The sequence below is a fragment of the Nymphaea colorata genome, chromosome 1 (assembly GCF_008831285.2).
Source record: "Nymphaea colorata isolate Beijing-Zhang1983 chromosome 1, ASM883128v2, whole genome shotgun sequence".
In the NCBI taxonomy this organism is placed as follows: Eukaryota; Viridiplantae; Streptophyta; class Magnoliopsida; order Nymphaeales; family Nymphaeaceae; genus Nymphaea; species Nymphaea colorata.
The window spans coordinates 2,591,527-2,610,978 of NC_045138.2; the positions used below are offsets into that span (position 1 = coordinate 2,591,527).

The window sequence follows — 19,452 nt, forward strand, 5'->3', positions numbered from 1 at the left end:
CCATTTAGCTGCATCCGTTAAAATAATTTGGATCCGTTTTATAGCTTGGATTCAGATTAGGTATGCAGTTCCATGACATAAAATTCAGAAAAAACTGATATACCACTCGGATCCACTATTTGGATCTTAATCCGGTTTTAGAAAATAGGATCTCTGCTTAAATCTGAATATCATTAATCAAGTCCAATAAAAACAGCTACTCACTAACTTCAAAGTTTCAAAGAGCTTGCTTAGAAGGTGCCATTTCAAGATTTTAACTTCCTTGAACCACCTTTCATAGATACGAAGAAACAACAATAAAAAAAACAACATTTGATTGCTTTAACAAATGTTTAATAGCTAAATAATAACTTAAAAAGTCGCTCTCTTTAGTTTCCATGCAATTGAGGGAAAGAGAGTCCAAATCAAAAAGAGTAAGATATCCAAAATGTATATATATATATATATATGGGGAGAGAAAGAGCGTTAAAATCCTTGATATTACTATAATAACCCGACCTACTCCTCAACTTAGGCCACTGGTTCGGCGGATCTCAACCTACCTCCTAGCGGTTTCAATTTCAACCCTAAAAAGACTATGAACAAGAACAACCATCTATTAAGTTTTTGAAGATCTCTTACAATCTTCAATAAAAAACTAAATTTTTGTGACGTTACAATCTACCTTTTTTAAGATACACGCGTCTGCTTGTGTAGAACTATAGGTCTGAATGTTGAACCGGCTCTGATGCTACTATATTCCTAAGCTCAAGCTCCTGATATGATGGATTCCAACCCACTCTTTAGTAATTTCGACTTTAACCTATCTATAAACCAGTACAACCATCTATTCAATAACCCATTTCATAAACCCTTGAAAATCTCTCATAATATACAAGCTTATTGTCATTGTTGATGCTAATATATACTAATATAATTGAAAATCCTACAGGTTCGTTTTCGAAATGATGGGTAGTAATCTTCTCCCCTTAATGAAAAAAATTAGATTACATTAGGCTAATCTTCATATCCAGATAAACATATCCAGATAAAATCGGATAAAGGAAAGCCTCGTATCTGAAGCCATTAAACCAAAACGAAGATAGGCCGTTATGTCTCGCACGAGCGAGGAAGATGCACGCGTGCGAGAGAACCAGACCCACTATAAAATGGGGAGCGAAGCCCAGCGGGAGACTCTTCGTCACTCTCACTCTCAGTTCCTCTGCGGCGTTATCCACACCTTGTGGCCATGGATGGCTGCAATCTCCTTCTCCCATTTAAGCTCCCTGTGTTCGTCGCCATCGTTTTCTCCACTACCACTTCCGTCTGTACCTCACTTTTCTCCTCCGCCGGCCGTCGATGGCGTCCGCCTCGTCTTCCCCTGATCTCTCCTCCCTCCTCGCGTCCGTCTCTAGAAACCCAAGGTCTCCACCCCGGGCTGTCCCTGCGTCCTTCGTGTCGTTCCCTCCGTCCGGGAGGCGCTTAGTCCCTCGACGGAGCTCCGCCGCGGGTCGCGGTCGCAAAATTGGACCCGTATGCGCCTCCGAGGTTTCGGTCGCCGAGCAAGAGAGGGAGGAGCCATCGTCTGCTGCCTCAGATGATGGCCGGAATTGGGTGCCGGTGGTTCCGCTTGCTGCGCTGCCCAAGGGAGAGAGGAGGGTGATCATCCAGAACGGTGAGACGATCCTGTTGCTCTGGTACAGGGACGAGATATTCGCTATTGAGAATCGGTCGCCTGCTGAGGGCGCGTACAGCGAGGGGTTGCTCAATGCTAAGCTCACGCAGGTGCTGTTTCTCATCCTTCGTTTCGTCGTTCTTCGTTTCTCACTTTCTTGATGATTATTTTAGGATTACCTTTCTCGGGAGTGAGTTTCAGTGTGGGTAAATGCATTTCCTTTTCCCGAAAGTGAATTTGATTGTGGAAAAATGGAGTTCGTTTTCTTGTAATTGTCACAGTTTGGTTGTGGTTCTGATTGGTAAAGTTATAAACTCGAGAACTGATGACTTCTGTTTCGCGTCGGAGAGCCCATTGTCCACAAAGAATCGGGAGAAGTGCCTTGTTTAATGCATAGAAATGTCATTTTTCGACTTTAGAGGGCGTGGAAAGCAAGACAGTATTGAGTTGATGAGAGGAAAGAGTTCATCCTCCTTGGTCAGAGTTCATCCGCCAATATTTGGATTTTACGTTCCATTTGATACTTCTACTTGGTTTGGTTCCTTTGAACCAATCAGCTATAGTTTTACTAGAAAATCTGCTAGCGGAGATCCAGATGGCATACTGTCACAGAGAACTGTGAGGAAACTATGCCAGTCTAGAAATTTCAAGAGGATTTAAGGGAAAATACATTATTCATGTTCTAGAAATGTTTAACCTTCTGACGGCGGATTCTCCAGTAACTGACATACCTTACGTGCTAGGGATAAGGAGCTTCTGAAATGATTCCGTTTTACTTGTTGACCTCGTCGTGCTGGCTAATGAGGTCATACCAGCTCTCTCTAATGAGGTCATACCAGCTCTCTCTTTTCAGCTAGAACGTTAGAGACCTCCTCGATTTTGTACTTTTCATGTTTTAGTTCTGTTAGTGAGTTTCACTGTGCTGGATGTCCTCTTTCTACTCTTTAGTATATTCGGGACACAGTCCTGCTGGTAGGTAAATTTTTTGTCCAACCTTGAAAAGATCACTCGGAGGATATTTCTTAAGATATGGATGCATACCTGTGCATTTTAAAATGCATTTGGAAGGAAAAGAAAATCTAACTGCACTGTGTAACCAAACGTCATATTTAGTACCAGCGAGACAAATGAATTCCTGTTCACGGATATGCATTTGAAAGACCATCATCTAGAGGTTTTTGATTGCTAACAGTTTATCCATGAAGTTTTTTTTGTCCTAGTGTCTTTTCCCTTTTAGTAAATGTGATTAACTGCTTTAGTCGTTTTGAAGATTATTTAGGAAAAACTCTTAAGAGGACCATATTGTGGAAATTGACAGGATGGTTGTGTAGTGTGCCCAACAACCGATAGTACATTTGACTTGAGGACTGGCGCTATAAAGGAGTGGTACCCAAAAAATCCTGTGCTAAGAGTCCTCACGCCGGCTCTTAGGAAACTTTTTGTGTATCCTGTGAAGTCAGACGAAGAGAATATTTACATCAGCATGTCAGGGGGTTCAGCAACTGGAGAATCTGCAGAGATTGTCTTCAGTGGGAAAGCTCAACCTGGTGTGACTGCATCAGATGTCAATGTAGATGAGGTACTCCTTTTCCCTTCTTCTGACCATGACTGCTACTTGCTGCGCCCTGTGAGATTCAGGGTTTATCATCTGTTGCAGCTTTTTACTTGTGCCTACTTGTTATGGTGATTGTTGTTCTTGTTTGTTCTCACATGACGACAGCAGCTTGACTGTTAAAAACAATGTTCTAAAACCTTGTACTTTAGGGCTAGAGTTGTCCATTATTGGTCATGAATTGGGGCCGGGCGGGGGTGTTGTGCAACTCAGTGACTCGGGCCGGGGTTTGTTTACTATATATTCTGCAAGAAAAACGATATATAACTGTAAGAAAAACGATATATAACTTGTCATTTTACATAAAAGGGTTGTAGAATGGCTTGATTACTTATATAGTTTAGAAATAGGTCAAATTAAAATCCAGTAAACCATAACTAAGCTACGTTTACCCATGTAACAACAGGAAACAAAACCATTAAGCTACAGTATAGTTGTCAAGATAACATCTATAACCAAATTTTTGGGTGTGAAACATGTTTTGGAGGAGTCGAATGACTTGACTTGGTGAGTGACATGAGTTCTAGGCGAGTCATACAAGTTTTCTATGAGTTTTTTGCTTTCCCTAGTTTTGGATAAAAACTGAGTCCTCCTACTGAGTCAAGGACCAAACAGAGCCAAGTTTAGACCTTAGAAGTAACAAAAAGGCTAGTCAATAAAGCACTATGAAAATTAACCATCCATGTATCGCCTAGTTGGTGACTATAAAAAGAGATATTTTGTCCATCATCTTGAAAGTTCGTGTTGTGAATGATGTAAATCTAGTATTAGTTAAGTCAAGGGTTAAGGATTACTTGAAAATATGTCTTTTTCTCAAGGTGAACAAGAATTTGAGAATTTCTTACCTTAGTGATGTTGCTAGGTTCATGCATTTGTTACTGTTGTTTCACACGATATCATTAACACGCAGAAAATACTTTCATCCACTTGCTGCAGTAGTACAAACTTGGCATATTGTTATGAGTTTTGAACATTTACTGAGGCAGAAAATTTGGCCGGGCGGTAGTAATATGTAGTAAACACAAAAACTCATAATGTGTCACAATCATTGGGAGGCCGAACCACTGAGGGTGAAACCTGCTGATGTTTTAAGGAACAGAAGTAGGAAGCCAGCAGCTGTCTGAAAGTCGAGCTGCTGAGGCTGGAACCTTCATTTTGATTTCTGTTGAATGGAGAGAAGAAGCAGCTGGATGGGTTTGAGACACATTCAGAAGCACCAACTCTGGTGCAGTGGGGACAGCCCATATGGCTGGATCTGGGTAGTGATTCCGTAGTTCAGAATCTGCCGGGCCTGTGTTATTGTGGCAACACGAGGACCACTTTGCCCCTAGTACTAAATGACTTTGGCTTGCTAATAAAGCTCAGATGTACGACATGCATTGATTGCTTCCCTTTATGGAAGCCTTAGAAGCATGAGCTGGCTTAACTTGGTTTAGCTTATCCCAGACTCAGTTGCTCAAATTAGATTAGGTCACGTAGGTGGTGTGATGCCAGGAGGAGCTTTTGCACATGTTTACACCAGTTGAGCTTGCAATGAGTCTCTTGTGTAGGCATGAGTGTGCTTGTTCAGGCAAGACACATGGCTTCTATGTGTAATGCTTGCTTAAAAGAGCAATCCAGTAAGGTTATTAGAGCACGACTTTCAATTCTCAAATGACCAGAATATACGTAATTCTTCTTGCGTGACGAGGTTTGTGACTGCATGTATTACTGGGTTTGTTACTTGAGGCCGGTCTGCCTAGGCATGACTGCAAGCTGGGTTGAATGCTAAACAAGCTGTGCTAAACAAATTAGTGTTGTTGTTCACTCGTTTCAATTACCTGTCTGCATTTTATGAACAGGATGACACATTCAGTCTTCAGTAAGTCTTTTCACATTCCTCTGAAGGAAGAAGACGAAAACTAGCACTGTTATCTTTGTTTTTGATATGGTTATTATGAATTGATTTCATGAATTGTCATAATGTTGGTTACAGGTTAAAATGGTTATTGACGAAGATTTGGAAGGTTTTGGTTTCTCGGAGAAAAATGAATTGATAAATGGGAAAGCAGCGGTTATCGGTTTCCTACTGTTGTTGGACTTTGAGCTCTTGACTGGGAAGGGGCTTCTCAAGGGCACAGGCTTCCTGGACTTCATATATGCTGCATCAAGGCTGTTCGGTTCCTCCTAGGCCTTTGTCGGAGCCTTCATAAGGACGAAAAGTGAAGAAGCAAAATGTGATTTGAGTGCATTTACTTGGCTTCGACGTTGCACTTGATAACAGAACCATCATGTGAACCAAAAGCTTCAGTCTACCAATTGTTAAGATTATTCAGTAAACATGTGCCATAACATGGAATTATCTGTCATGATATACCAGCTTCCTTTGTAATTATGATAAGGGAAGATATTCAAAGGGTCTAAGAAGTCATTGGATTTTTTTGTTCTTTTTAGCCAAATCAAGCCTTCACAAAATTCGATGGATCTTTCCTTTGCCGCTTGTCCTACTACTCAAGGGGTCTAAGGAACCATCATTTTTTTGCTGTCCAAGCAAGTATTTTGTGAAAAGTCCTGACATGAAACTGTTATGTTTGTTACTCGTACCATTGTTTCGTAGAGTCAACGATTTGTGCTTCTTTTTGAAAGGTAAAGGCAATTTGGACTGACAAATCCTCGCGCACAGAGCTCTCAAGATAGCTGAAATCGTTCGGTCATCTTGAGTTTCGTGTATCAGGTGGGTGTGAAAATGCAATGCATCTGTGAAAGAGTATTAAGATATCTCCCACATAGAGAAATCTACAGATACTCCCTCTCTCTCTCTTTTTTTATATATATCCATCCTAGTAAGACCCTTCATATGAGTCACAACCATCAAAATAGGGCCATTCATCTAAAAGAAGATGGATGGCCTTGATTGAACCCTCTTTTTATTTATGATTTATTTGTTTTTTGAATGCCAGCAGTGATGGAGAGAAGGGGGAGCCCTGACAACTAAGGGCGGAATCAGAAATTTTTTGTTGCATGGGGAGCCCTGACAACTAAGGGCGGAATCAGAAATTTTTTGTTGCATGGATAGTTTTAAAATTTTAACAGGAATCAAAATAGAAAATTTTAAACATATTAAACTAATTTTTTTTAAATTTACATATAATTTTTTAAAGTTTTAAAAATTTAAGAGAGAGACCAAGACCCTTACTGACAGCTCCCCATCTATCAGCAAACTAATCTGTTCCATATATGATCAAACAGCTCAAGTTTGATGTCTCCTTATATCTATATTTTCGTGGAGTCATCATTCAAACTTTTATAATTTTTAATACAAATTCCCTTCGTCCTCTTCTGTGCACGTACTTTATTTACAATATGCGTGCGTTTGGGGTTGAACAAAATTGTGGAACGCAATAAATGAAATAAACATCCCGCCGCTGGTGCGTCTGTCGGCATTCACATTTCCGTGAAAGCGGCGTAGTCAATTAGTTGACTGTAGTCAACTCTCATCCACAAGAAGGCTAAGCAGTTTAATGAGCAGTTGAGTTTGTCATCAGCGACTGCTTCTTGCATCCTCGTTAGTTGGGTTATCTTTAATTTGATTCGACGGCCAATTCAAGAGTATCACGTCAGTTCTTAATTATTTATAGAAACATTTCTAGTTATTTTCGATATTTTCAGTTGATTATACATATTTTTCGTTCATATATCAAAAATACTTTTTGTTGTAATTTTTGCTCATTTGACTGGTGTGCAACTTTGCCGATTTGAATTCATGAATCGGTTTGATTTTTACAGTACTGGTTAAAATTACATCTTAGAAGACATGGATTAAATAAGAAACAGAGGTACAACATCAATATTCACCAATCTTCTTCCATAACAAATGGACAATGGAGACTGTAGATCTCCATCAACAAGTGATGTTGCAGATTAATTGCAAACTTTGCACATGATGCACTATTTAAGAAGTTGATATATGAATTTCATATCTGCCCAAAGCAGTCCATTTAAGATATATTTGGTAACAATTATACATTGTTTCTGTCAAAATGAATCTACGTGTAACAAATGAAGTAAATTCATAAGACACTTTTTGCATCAAAGTTGAGGCAGATTCATATGACAGTATGCCGAACAACCCTTTACAAATTTTGCACATTCCAAACAAAAAAAAAACCCGAAAAGGAAGGAGAAGGTGAACTGGTTGGTTCTCTCTCTCTCTCTCCATGATGCCCCGAAAGGGGTCGGTCGAGCTATCAAGGGCCCCAATCTGTTGGGAGGTCACCGGAGAGTGCATACCATGTTTTTCGTTTACATTTCAATGTTTCACCAAGTCTATAAGGATTGAGGAGTTCATTGTACCATTTTAGAAAAAACTAGAAAGAAGGAGAGAGCAACAACTTGAGACTCTTGTAACTCGGTTGCATGTCTATAGTCCGATTCTTGGTACTTGATCCTGTCGAGTTATCGACATCCACTGACCTAGTTGACTGCTGATGCAAGTCCCATTCCTGAGCTTGTCAACTATGATTGTCATAACGTACAGGTGGGGGGGCTGGTGGGTAGTCAGTCTTTATTTCAAATAGTTAAGGTGTCAACTTCTTGCGTTGAGATTGGGGTGCACCAATATTCAAGTTATAGCGAGAGTGTCATCTTGAAACATTGAAAGCAAAACTAACATCATCATCATCGGGAGATAAAGAGAATGGAGATGGCTTAAGCTTTCTTGTTCGGCTTAAGCTTTCTTGTTCGGCAGTAGGATAAAAAATTTCTTCTACTCACTCAATAAACATGCACATAGATTAGAGTCCCATATTCACAAAAAATGAGTTTTTTTTTTTTTAAAAAAAAGTGATAAAATAAATGACCGTTTAAAACTTGAAAAAAATATGTTTTTGAAAAAAATGTTAAAAGAAAAAAAAATACGTTTTTTCACAATTTTTACCTTTTTCACTTTTTTTCAGTTTTTTGATGCTAAATTTTTTATTTTTTATTTGTTGCAAATTTATTTATCTTTTGATGTTTTTGTTATTAGTTTCTCATTTATTTTATTTTTAGTTTTTTAAAATCTTTAAAAAATTTATCTATTTTTCTGTTTTTTATTTTTATTTTTTTCAAGCTTGCTGTATCATACCCAAGCAAGCAAAACTGTATCATACCTAAGCAAAACATCGCCGATGTTGAACTCCGCCAAACGAATTCTAGATTGAATTGGACGACCGGCGCTTCAGTTCATGCGCTTGCACCTAAAAGCAAGCTACATTCAATCAGTCTTTCCTCATAGATATCAACGCATCATGCCTCGCCGGAGCCCTTGCCGGAGCGCCATGTAGAGCAGCAATGGCACGTCACTACCATGCTTCCATTTGAGAAATGAGCCGTCTAATCTATTGAGAAAGTTTCCTTCATTGCTTCTATCTGTGCCGAAACAAGCGCTTTATGCACCAAATACGTTACATAACCGTAAAACCAACGAATGGAAAACAGAAGGAAAAGAAAACATGTTCGACTTCAACTCACCGGCTTCCTGCAGAATTGCAGTCAGACACTGGGGGCGGCTGCGTTTGGCTTTTTGTGATTTTTTCTCAGAACATGACAGAGATCCTGAACTCCAAGTGCAGAAGGGTGGTCAAAAAGGAGGAAATGCAACTTGGGTAGCGTCTAGAACACTGTTTGGGAATCGACAAATAGTGAGAGAGATGGGGAGAGAGAGCGTGTGTGAACCCGATGGGTAGGTGACAGCCCACAAAGAGGCTCTCTCTCTTCCTCCTTCTTCTGTCAGCTTCATGGTCAATGGAACAAAGCTTTTCCGTCAAATGCATGCAGTTTTCTGGTCGTGGAATTGAAAGGCGCCCAGACAAATGCTCACTTTCCTGAACGACTAGGAATTTAATGGCGGCTCCACACCTGGTTTCTGCACGTAACATGTTTACTTTCTGTGTTTCATATCGAGCAGGGAGGAATGATCCCTTATTGCGTGTACGGTACGTGTTTGAAGAGTTGGATGTGTGCCCACATGAGAAAACTGACTGATAAAGTATTTATCTGGGTTCAGTAGCCAATTCAAAAGTCCCAATTGTCAATTCCTAAACATTTTTGTAAAACATGTAAGTATTTTCTTGTTTTAAACAAAATTTAAACATTCATGTAACATATTCAAATGAGTTTACGAGTTTGTCGAGCCTTAATAGAGTCGAACTCAAGCTCAACACGTAACAATGAATATCAATTACATTCAAACGAGTTTGTTGAGACTTAATCGAGTTCAACTTGAGCTCAGCACCTAATGATGAATATCAATTCTATTCAAACGATTTGTCGAGCCTTAGTCGAGTCGAGCTCAAGCTCAATACGTAACTGCTGAGTCGAACTCGAGGTTTTTTAGTCGAGCCGAGCTCGAGCGAACTAAACTTGGGCTCAACTCAACTCATGTGCACTCTATGCAAATGACCAATTCGAATGCGAGTTCCATTTAGTTCTGCCATTATTGGCCGATACATGAACACCCCATCACTCATTGTCCTTTTTTTTTTTCAATTTTGTAAATATTTTAAATATTTAAATTTTGTTTATCATTTTTATTAAAAAATAAAAAAAATTGCATTCATTCACAATCAAATCAACCGTGTTTGACACCGATATAAATGTGGTATGTAATTAGTAGAGAAGGTGGGCCAATGCCATTGTGTTTTCATTTTTATAAGGGACGGTCCCAGTAGACCCACTTGTGGTCCGGAGACATCCAAGCCAAGGAGCTAACTGCGGGCCAAGTGGGTCCACGCCCACCGACCACTGGACGTTGAGAACTGCGTCTCTTCTCACCTACTTTGACCTGATTGCAGTTTGACCTTCTCCCATCCTTATTTAATAAACTGACTTGGCCTGCCCTCCTCCTCACGTTCTTCAATGGTTGACTTCCATTATTGAAGATGTATATATGGAGCCCTTAGCTCGCCCTTGAGCTCACTTCATTCCAGTTTTTCGCCGGAATCCAGCATGATGGAAAGAGGGAACGGAAAGGTTGTCGAGGATGGTGGCCGGAAGCCATACAAGGGTGTTAGGCGCCGGAAATGGGGGAAATGGGTGTCGGAGATCCGGTTGCCGGGCTCAAGGGACCGCCTTTGGCTGGGCTCGTACGCTACCCCCGAAGCCGCGGCCATTGCACGCGACACGGCGGTGTTTTGCCTACGAGGCCCGAACTCAGTCAACAGTCTGAACTTCCCCTACAACATTCCGGCGATCCCGCGGCTCGACATGTCGCCGAGGTCGGTGCGAAGAGTAGCAGCCGAGGCCGGGGTGGCAATGGATGTGGAGCTGTCGTCCAAGCTGCAGAACACAGGCAGACTGCCGGAATCCGGCGAGGGTGCGGCGCAGGAGTGCCTGATATGGGATGGCTTGGAAGACTTGCCGAGGAGCTACTACGCCCACCAGCTAAGAGAGGAAGAGTTGAGCATCTCAGTGGATGACATGCATGGAAATATATTTGTAAATTTTCCTTCTTAGGTTTTAGTTCTCTTGAATATGACCAGATTTGGGCAAAATTTAAAGAAATTATGGAAAGAGATGCATCTCTTTATGCAATACTCTTGGCTTCTTTTGACTTGAAATTGTATGATTTTATTACCAATAAGTTAGCATGGTTAACTAGATGGGGTTAGAAGAGAGAGAGAGAGAGAGAGACACACTATGGTGCAAAGGGGTATTTTCGTCATTTTATATTTTTTAAAAAGAAAATAAAAAATTAAAGCAGAATTAGTCCGACTGTCCATTGGATTGAACTCAATAATAATGGAAAATAAGCCCCTTATATCAAGCAACATGGAAAAATTGAAAAAAAAAATACATTTTAGACCAAAAAAACAACAAAATTGTCTTTGATTCATCAAACATCAGTATCGACGATGTATTATATCAAAAGCACCTTGTCCATTTGAAGGTTTGGTGGCAAATCAATTCAATTTTGTTAATGGTCATGTGTCAATTTCTAACTATTTTTTTAAAAAATAATTTAGAATCTTTAACATTTAAATTATTTTAAAAACTTTTATTTAAAATTTAAAATATTTTTTGTCCATTCATTATTTAACTGAATTGGCCTGCTGACCAAATTGACAGCTCCGCTCTTCAGTTCCAAACGAACTTTCAACACCGAAAATTGTGAAGTCAACCTTTATAAAGAGAGTCTTTCATTCTAGCAACAAGGGCTTTTTAGTCATTTGAGCCCTGATATAGTACAGGGCAAGGATCTCCTTCAACAATCTAAACAAGCACGGACCGAAAATTTATTTACAAATTCACGGACATGCATCAATTTCTAGATAATGTCAGACAGGTACCTCGATTTTCCTGCAATAATGTGCAAACCGCGGTGCAATTACAACGGCAGGTAAATGAGCCCATGAACCGAGCAGAGGGTCATGTTCTGGTCATTTTTTGTTCTATCCGAATCGAAATGCAGGCTCCTTTTGAACATGGAATTGATGGATAGAATCTGATGAACGCAGATTATAATTATAGAGTTTGAAAACTTTGCGTCCGTTCTTTGTATTGATACATCACCAAAGTTAGTTTTTTTTTATGTGGATTGACAATTTTTTTTCGCTATTTCATCCATAGTTTGTCGTCTCAATCTTTTCGCTGGGCATAGTATAACTGGTCAGAAGGGTACGCCGATGCATCCAATCGTTAGTTTGATTTCCATGAAGACTAATGTTTTACACTGCAAATGATGGATGCAGAGGCGGAGCCAAGGTAGGGCTCGCTTGGGCTTTGGCCCCATCTCAATTTTTTTTTTAAGTTACATGTAAATTTTAAAAAATTTCACTTGTTTTATATAAAATTTTTAAAAAATGATATTTCGATCGTAGTTAAAATTTAAAAACTTTAATTCTGCCCCCCTCATAAAAATTTTTTAACTCCGTCCCTGGATAGATAAACAATACTTTAGTTGACAGGTGTCATGCTTCCTACTTAATTTCTAAAACAATCATAAACCCTCAGCATAGAGGGGGGCTTCGGCCTCTTAGAGGTATCCACCCCCCTCTTTTTTTGCACAAGAAAAAAATTGGTCAAAACTACATATAGACTGCCACCCACTGTTTCCACTTAAGCTTTCCTTTCACACAATGCTTCCATTCATCTTTGAACGGCATAAAGGCCAATTGTTTATTTCAACTTCCCAAGGCATCAAAAGTGAGCAACAAAAAGGTGTCTTGATTCCAATGTGGCTTCTCCAAGTTACAAACTTTTCTTCTTTTTAGGAAAAAAAACATGAAAGCGCATTACTTTGAAGTTGAGCCAGTCAACTGCAATTTTTTAAGAAAAAAAAAAAGAGTCGAAGCCGTGGAATCTTGGCGTGTGATGACAAAAAGTCTCGTTCCAATTCAGGCAGCATTTCAATGTTTCCAAACTTGAGGCAATCACGACCCACATGGTGGGCTTATAAGTAGGGCTGCACACGAGCCGAGTCGAGCTCGAGCTTGCCCAGCTCGAGCTCGACTCGACTCAACGAGCTCGAGCTCGAACTCGACTCGAACTCGAGTCGAGCTACCTAACACAAGCTCGAGCTCGACTCGATTAAATAAAGTCGAGCTCGAGCTCGACTCGATTAACTCGATTAGCTCGTCTAAATAAAATATGATCATTCTTTTTAAAATATCTAGTAAATTTCATGACGTGGGATGAAATTTGTTTATTCGTCGAGTATAAACGAGTCGAGTCGAGTATAAACGAGTCGAGTTCTTAAAACTCGAACTCGACTCGTTTACTCATTCGAGTTTCATTGTAAGCTCGAACTCGACTCGTTTATAAACGAGTCGAGCTCGAGCCGAGTTTAACCGGGCGAGTTCGAGTCGAGCCCGAGCTGGCTCGACTCGTTGTGCAGCCCTACTTATAAGGATAGGGGTATTAGGAGATAAGCCTAGGAGGTACTCGACTGGAGCCTGTTCGGGCCTAGGAAAACCAACCCGAGCTATATCGGGCCAGCTCGGGTCGGTCGGATGGGGTTCGATTTTAGTTTTTTTTAATCATTTTTATTTAATAATAATACATATTTTATTATTAAAAAGTATTTTTATGTTTGAAAATGTTATTTTATATTTGAAAAACATTTTTTATTTTAATCAGGCCAGGCCGGAGTGGGTCCGAGCCCGGGTATCGAGCCTGAACTCAAATTTCGAGCGTCGAGCCGACCTGGGCCTGACTCTTATCAGGTCGGGCCGATGCCCAAGTCTATTAGGAGTCTCTGTCCAAAAGATAATGCCAACTTGAAACCATATTTTAATTAGTTACATCTTTGGTCCGTAGCTGATCGGACTGATGAGTAGGTGAAAACCCGACCATATTCTAATTAGTCAAGATATAGCATAGTTGATCAGGTTAGTGGGCCTGTGAAAACTTATTGTCATGAGTGCTACTTATTTAAACTACAAACAATGAGCTGCCCTCCATTTTCATGTTACAAAGTAACCCTAAACACCAAAGTTATGAAGGAAAAAAAAAAAACCGTTTCCACTTCTCAAGAAATCACTGAAATTTGGATGATCTACCAAGCAGACGCATTAAACGACCCTCTATAATGGGCGGAGTGAGCACACATTCATTAACAATCATAATTTAATTAGAATCGAATATCGAATACATAGTCTATGGTTATTTTCTAATGATAACCTCAAGAAACATCATATTGTGAAATCGAATTTGGTGAAAACATAGTGTTTTTGTCAGTTTTCCAAATCTGATTTGCCTGTTCGAGTGACAAGACCAAAACAATGTTTTCTTGTAAAAAATTCTCCCCAAAAGACAAAAGGACGCAAGAGTTATTTACACCCTTTCAAAAACATTATTTTGTCAACACTCAACTTTTCACAAGCTCAGCCTCGACGTCGCCCAAAACACACCTTAAAAACAACTTTTTGCCTCCAAAACGGAGTAAATTAAATTGTTGAACCACACCTAGAAGTAGTGTTGGGAAACACAAATTGACCCAAGGTTGAAGAGAAACTGAATCTTCACCTTTGAATTTGTAATGTTTAGGTTGCAAATTCACCTCTAGCGCGTGCTCATGACGCTAAAAACAAGGCATTATAAATAATTTGTCCAAGATAACTTGTCAATGACAGGACTGAGCATATTCCCCTTTTTCTGTACAGTGGGGCCAAAAATGAATATACCACTTTGGTTTGTTGAAACAAAAAAGTGAAACGGTATATTTTTCAAAGAGTATCATGGATATTCTGGGCACACAAATAACAACCCTTAACAAAGTGAAGGGAATCTAGGTATCGAGATCACACACACAATCAGTCAGAAGTTATTCTGCCAAATGTATTGAAGGTCCTTTTACAACTACCATTGTTTGCAACCCTATTACTAATATCTATCTGAAACCATTTTCAACATCTCAACTTCTCTGGGAAGAGGCCAAAAGCAGAGATGAACATCTGGTAGATTATCAATAAGAAAGAACTTGTTAAATTTTTGAGAATGTCCTTATACAGACAAAAGAGACCAGAAAATACCAGCTCTCGGGCTGCGCTTCGACAGGAAGGCCCAATACAGACTACCTGTACATCAGATAAGCCTATGAAGATTTTATGCACAGAATAAGGTGCCTTAAATAACAATGGAAGCTTCAAAGGTTCAAGAAGCAAGAAGCAGCTCTTCTGTTTATCCAGAGTTCGAAACAGATAAACCTCCAAGAAGTTCAAATCGACAACCCCAACAAGGTGCAGTTAACAACGGCCCCGATTCAGCAGCATACCTAAACAAGCTAAATTTTAAGAATAAACAGCAAAGAAGCACGACCGTTGAACCCTTTCTCACCTGACTGAGAATTTGAGGTGAGCAGACATTAAAACAGGAGCTCTTTTTCTCTTACGTAAATCATATTTATTCTGACAAGATGAATCTAGTTGATCTATTCTTCCTGCAATGCTAAGGAATGGAAAACTGGAGGGTGTTTAATAGCTTCAGATTAAGGATAGGGATTAAGACATAAAGTATGACGATCGCTTACAAGCTGGCTTCTAGATAATCCATTCCATTCAAGAACAGGGCAACCTAATGCAGGTTTACAATTTGCAATGACAGTACTTCATAAATCAACTAGACAAGCCAGAAGATGCATCCAACAAACATGATTTCACCTCGAGACACAGAGAGTGAGTGCTAAGCAGTTCTCCCAGTTGTCCACCGTTGTGGCATTTCCCAGTAGACAGGAAGAAAGGGAAAAAAAAATGGTTCGCTTGCATAAAAATGAATAATGCCATTAAGTATGAAAGACTAAATACTAAACTAGTTCCCACCAGCTAGGGTTGTTGCAGAAACGAGGAAACTCCCAACCAACAAGTGTAAAACATACCAATACGTCAAAAATGCCCAAGTCCTTTTGGGTAAAATAATGCAAGTACTTTGGTCGTAATATCTTTTTGAGAAGAAAGAGAAAAACAAATTTGTCAACGGACGAGCTATATGGCCGTTGCGAAGACGAAGTTTTAAGCGTTCAAAGTTTCCACTTCAGAAGCAGTCGAACCAACCCAGTAAACACATGGTAAGACGTTTAGGTAAAGCATCGAGATTCTGGTAAATCGTATGAAGAATTAGAAAATGAAAGAGTTGAACAAGGAAAAGGTTTCATCAAGTCTTAGATAGGAATCTTGTCAAGATCGGTCCCCAAGAAAAACTTTGCTTATCTTTTATTGCAAAATCAGGAATCAAAAACCTTAATTGAGTGCAAAATCAGGAATAAAAAACCCTTCAAGCTATGCCTATGATTGCTCAAGAAGACCAGCAACCAAGTGCAAAATTTCTCCAGAAACTAAAGTTCCTAAAATTTATTCAAAATAAGTAAAGGTTATATTTCATCATCCCTAGACAATGGAAAATCTAGTCCTCATACTCTAAATAAAAATGAAAGGAAAAAAAAAAGCAGAAAAACAAAATTGTGCAGAGCATTAGAAGAGATGCAATGACTCACCACCTCTCCCATTTATACAATGTCAACAAGCTAGCTTCTGGCGATGAGAGCAAGCACTGCCGAATTCCAATTGAAACCGAATTTTCACCATCATCAATAATTTGCCGCTACTTTACGCAAACTATCACCACCATAGGAATTCAAGTCTTCCACCTGGCCGTCATCCTCCTGCTTCTGCTGACCTTTATAGGGATCAACAGGATAATTCAAAGAGAAACAAGCGTAGCAGAACCCCGAGCTCTCCTCCCCAAGCAATTTCCTCAAATTCTCCAGCTTGAGATACGCAAGCGTGTCTGCTCCTATGAACTCCCTCACCTTCTCGACGCTCATCCTGTTAGAGATCAACTCCTCTGACTCCGGCGTGTCGACACCATAATAACAAGACCCGATGATGGGCGGGCTGGCGATCCTCATGTGCACCTCCTTCGCGCCCGCCTCCTTGAGAAGCCTAACGATCTTCGTAGATGTCGTCCCCCTAACGATGGAATCGTCGACGACCACCACCCTCTTCCCTTCGAGCACCGGCCGGACGGGGGCAAGCTTCAGCTTGACGCCAAAATCCCTAATCTTCTGTGACGGCTCGATGAACGTCCTCCCCACGTAGTGCGACCTGATCAAGCCTTGCTGGAACGGCACCCCTGCCTTCGCGGCGTATCCAAGAGCCGCCACTACCCCGGAATCAGGCACGGCGATGACGACGTCACACTCGACGGGATCCTCCATGGCGAGTGCCTGCCCGAAATGGTACCTGGAATTATAGACTGAGCGCCCAAAGACAACGGAATTCGGCAGGGAGAAGTATATGAGCTCAAAGACGCAAGCTTTCCTCTCCATGTGGGGAAGGAGACAGAGGGAGGTGATAGAGAATTCGCTGCCATCGGCGTCGAGGTCGCGCTCGACGACGACGACCTCGCCTGGATTCACTTCGCGCTCGTATGTCGCTTCGATGAGGTCCAGAGCGCAAGTCTCAGAGGCGAAGACGACCGCTCCGTTGCTCCGGCGGCCCATGACGAGGGGCCGGAATCCGTGAGGATCCCGGACCGCCACGAGCTTGTCCTCTGTAAGGAAGACGAGCGAATAGGCGCCCTCCAGCTGTTCGCAGGCGTTGACGATACGGGCGACGAAAGGCCGCGCCTTCGAGATAGCGATCAGGTGGAGAATCACCTCGGTATCGGACGAGGTATTGAAGATGGAGCCCCGCCGCTCGAGGGCGGAGCGGAGGGCAGGGTAGTTCACGAGGTTTCCGTTATGTGCGACGCCAACGGAGCCGAAGTAGTAGCCGTAGACGAAGGGCTGCACGTTCTTCAGCTTCGACGAACCAGCCGTCGAGTACCGCACGTGGCCAATCGCCGAGTTGCCCACAAGCTGCCGGAGGCTCTCGTCGTTGAAGACATCAGTGACGAGGCCGAGCCCCGTGATCGAGATAGGCGCGGCCCGCCGGCCGCCGGCGGTGGGGGATGACGGCATGGAGACGATGCCCGCGCCCTCCTGGCCGCGGTGTTGCAACGAGTGGAGGGCGAGATAGCAAAGCCGCGCTGCCTCAGGGTCGCCGTAGATCCCCACGATGCCACACTCGTCATGAGGGCGATCATCGCCGGCTTCCACCTGAGCTGCCCCGAAGTAACCGACTTCATCTCGGGAGTCAGGCGACCACGGTGTCAGGGATTTGCACGACAAGGCGCAGAAGGAGGAGGGTTTAGGGCTTTGGGAGGGGGAAACGCCGCACGGCCTTTGCAGGAGGGAGAACGACGACCGAAGAGGGCGGCAGGAGGGAGAAGAACACACCGGGGCTTTCTGAAAAGACTGCGGGCGGGGTATTAATGTTAGGGTTTCCAGCGAGAAATTTGCCATTGTTGCAGAGGAGACACAGGAAGGCGGCGACGGCGACGACGACGATGACGATGATGAATTTTTCCTCTTTTTCCCTCTTTTTTCAAGGTTTTCTTAAAAAACGGACGAAACTTATATACTCATACAAGGAACCGTCCATCTCGAGATGGACGGACCCGCATTTCTCAACTTCATTCCAGTTACCTTTTCAAGAAAAGTACGATTCCCGATATTTCTTTCCGCCGAAAGACGGTGACCGGTGTTTGTTTTCTAATAAAGACTAAACTGTCCCTCTTCTCCCGGGTCTGGATCCGAGTATGACTTCGCCCCGATCGGATTTAGATATGACCCGGGTGAACACGAGCCCAAGTTAAGTCAGCTGACCTCTGGCTCAACTCGAGTTTCGAGAATAGGTCAACGGAAGCAGCTCAACTAGACAGTTACGTATTAAGTTCGAGCTCGACTGGATATTCATCGTTACGCGTTGAGCTCGAATTCGATTCAATTAAAGCTAGATAGATTCGTTTGATTCAAAGAATTGTCATTGTTACGTGCCCATTTCGAGTGCGACAAACTCGTAAACTCATTTGAATATATCAACTTGATTAAAGCTCAACAAACTCGATTAAGGTTCGAGCTCGACTGGATAGGTACGTCTTGAACTCGAAGTCAACTCGATTATTTGAACGAGTCGACTCATAAACTCGAGTTCGACTCATTAAGCAAAGGACTCAACACGACACCCTTAGTAGCACTTGGGAGTGTGGAACTCTTCGGTTAAGCTAGTTTGATTTAGGTGATCCAAAACGGAGGCAAAGAAGATCCTAGTTGCTAAATTTTCCGGATGGTTTTAGGATCCAATTGGGTTGCTAAATTGTTCGGGTCAGAGATCCATGGTTTTAGGATCGGATCGGGTAGGACGGAAAGAGGATGCGGGAGATTAGATTTGGAAGGTGTGGGGCCCTTAAGATATTGTGGGCGTTGGCGCCAGACGCTCCCAATCTTATCAGGGGGAAGGTTTGAGATTCCTCTCCACCCTTTCTAAGGCAACTTTCTCAATCAACTCACTCCAATCATGCAACTCTCATAGCAACAAAATAAATAAACAGTTGTTAGTCAATGTATGGTATAGTTTCTTTTTTTTTTTCTTTTTTTTTTTAGTTTTTTTCATCTTTTATTTTGAAATCATTAATAATCAAGATGATTTCTTGCAGTGCATGTTTGAATATATGGAACTCAATTTCTTACCTAATTTGTTTAATTTTGTGTAGCTTTTATTGTGAGCATTGAGAAGTTAACAACGTTTTTTTTTTAAAAATATATAGGAGATACTTTAATGCCGGTACTAAAGATCCATAATAGCTCCAAAACTCCCTATATCACAGTTTTGCGTTTGTCTGGAACTTTCTA

The 19,452-nt window shown here is 41.4% G+C and overlaps 3 protein-coding genes across 4 annotated transcripts; 2 read left to right on the top strand and 1 right to left on the bottom strand.

Annotated features, from left to right (window-relative positions):
- The first annotated feature begins 1,189 nt into the window (after window positions 1-1,189).
- Window positions 1,190-5,890, top strand: LOC116246297 (uncharacterized). The gene is made up of 3 exons (XM_031618103.2): window positions 1,190-1,764; window positions 2,973-3,233; window positions 5,242-5,890. Exons 1-3 carry the CDS (start codon window positions 1,339-1,341, stop codon window positions 5,434-5,436), a joined length of 882 nt encoding a protein of 293 aa, XP_031473963.1. The 5' UTR covers window positions 1,190-1,338; the 3' UTR covers window positions 5,437-5,890.
- A 4,334-nt stretch (window positions 5,891-10,224) lies between these two features.
- On the top strand, window positions 10,225-10,812 carry LOC116245814 (ethylene-responsive transcription factor ERF020-like). The gene has a single exon (XM_031617382.2). The coding sequence runs from the start codon at window positions 10,233-10,235 to the stop codon at window positions 10,737-10,739; it is 507 nt and encodes a 168-aa protein (XP_031473242.1). The 5' UTR covers window positions 10,225-10,232; the 3' UTR covers window positions 10,740-10,812.
- Window positions 10,813-14,538: 3,726 nt separating this feature from the next.
- On the bottom strand, window positions 14,539-18,267 carry LOC116245930 (amidophosphoribosyltransferase, chloroplastic-like). 2 transcript variants are annotated; one of them, XM_031617553.2, is made up of 2 exons: window positions 16,213-18,267; window positions 14,539-14,800 (listed from the first exon to the last, which is right to left on the bottom strand). In XM_031617553.2, exon 1 carries the CDS (start codon window positions 18,061-18,063, stop codon window positions 16,306-16,308), a length of 1,758 nt encoding a protein of 585 aa, XP_031473413.1. In that variant the 5' UTR covers window positions 18,064-18,267; the 3' UTR covers window positions 14,539-14,800; window positions 16,213-16,305. The 2 variants fall into 2 exon arrangements, with proteins under 2 accessions (XP_031473413.1, XP_031473412.1); XM_031617552.2 differs by lacking the exon at window positions 14,539-14,800 and adding an exon at window positions 14,831-14,997.
- Window positions 18,268-19,452: the final 1,185 nt, after the last annotated feature.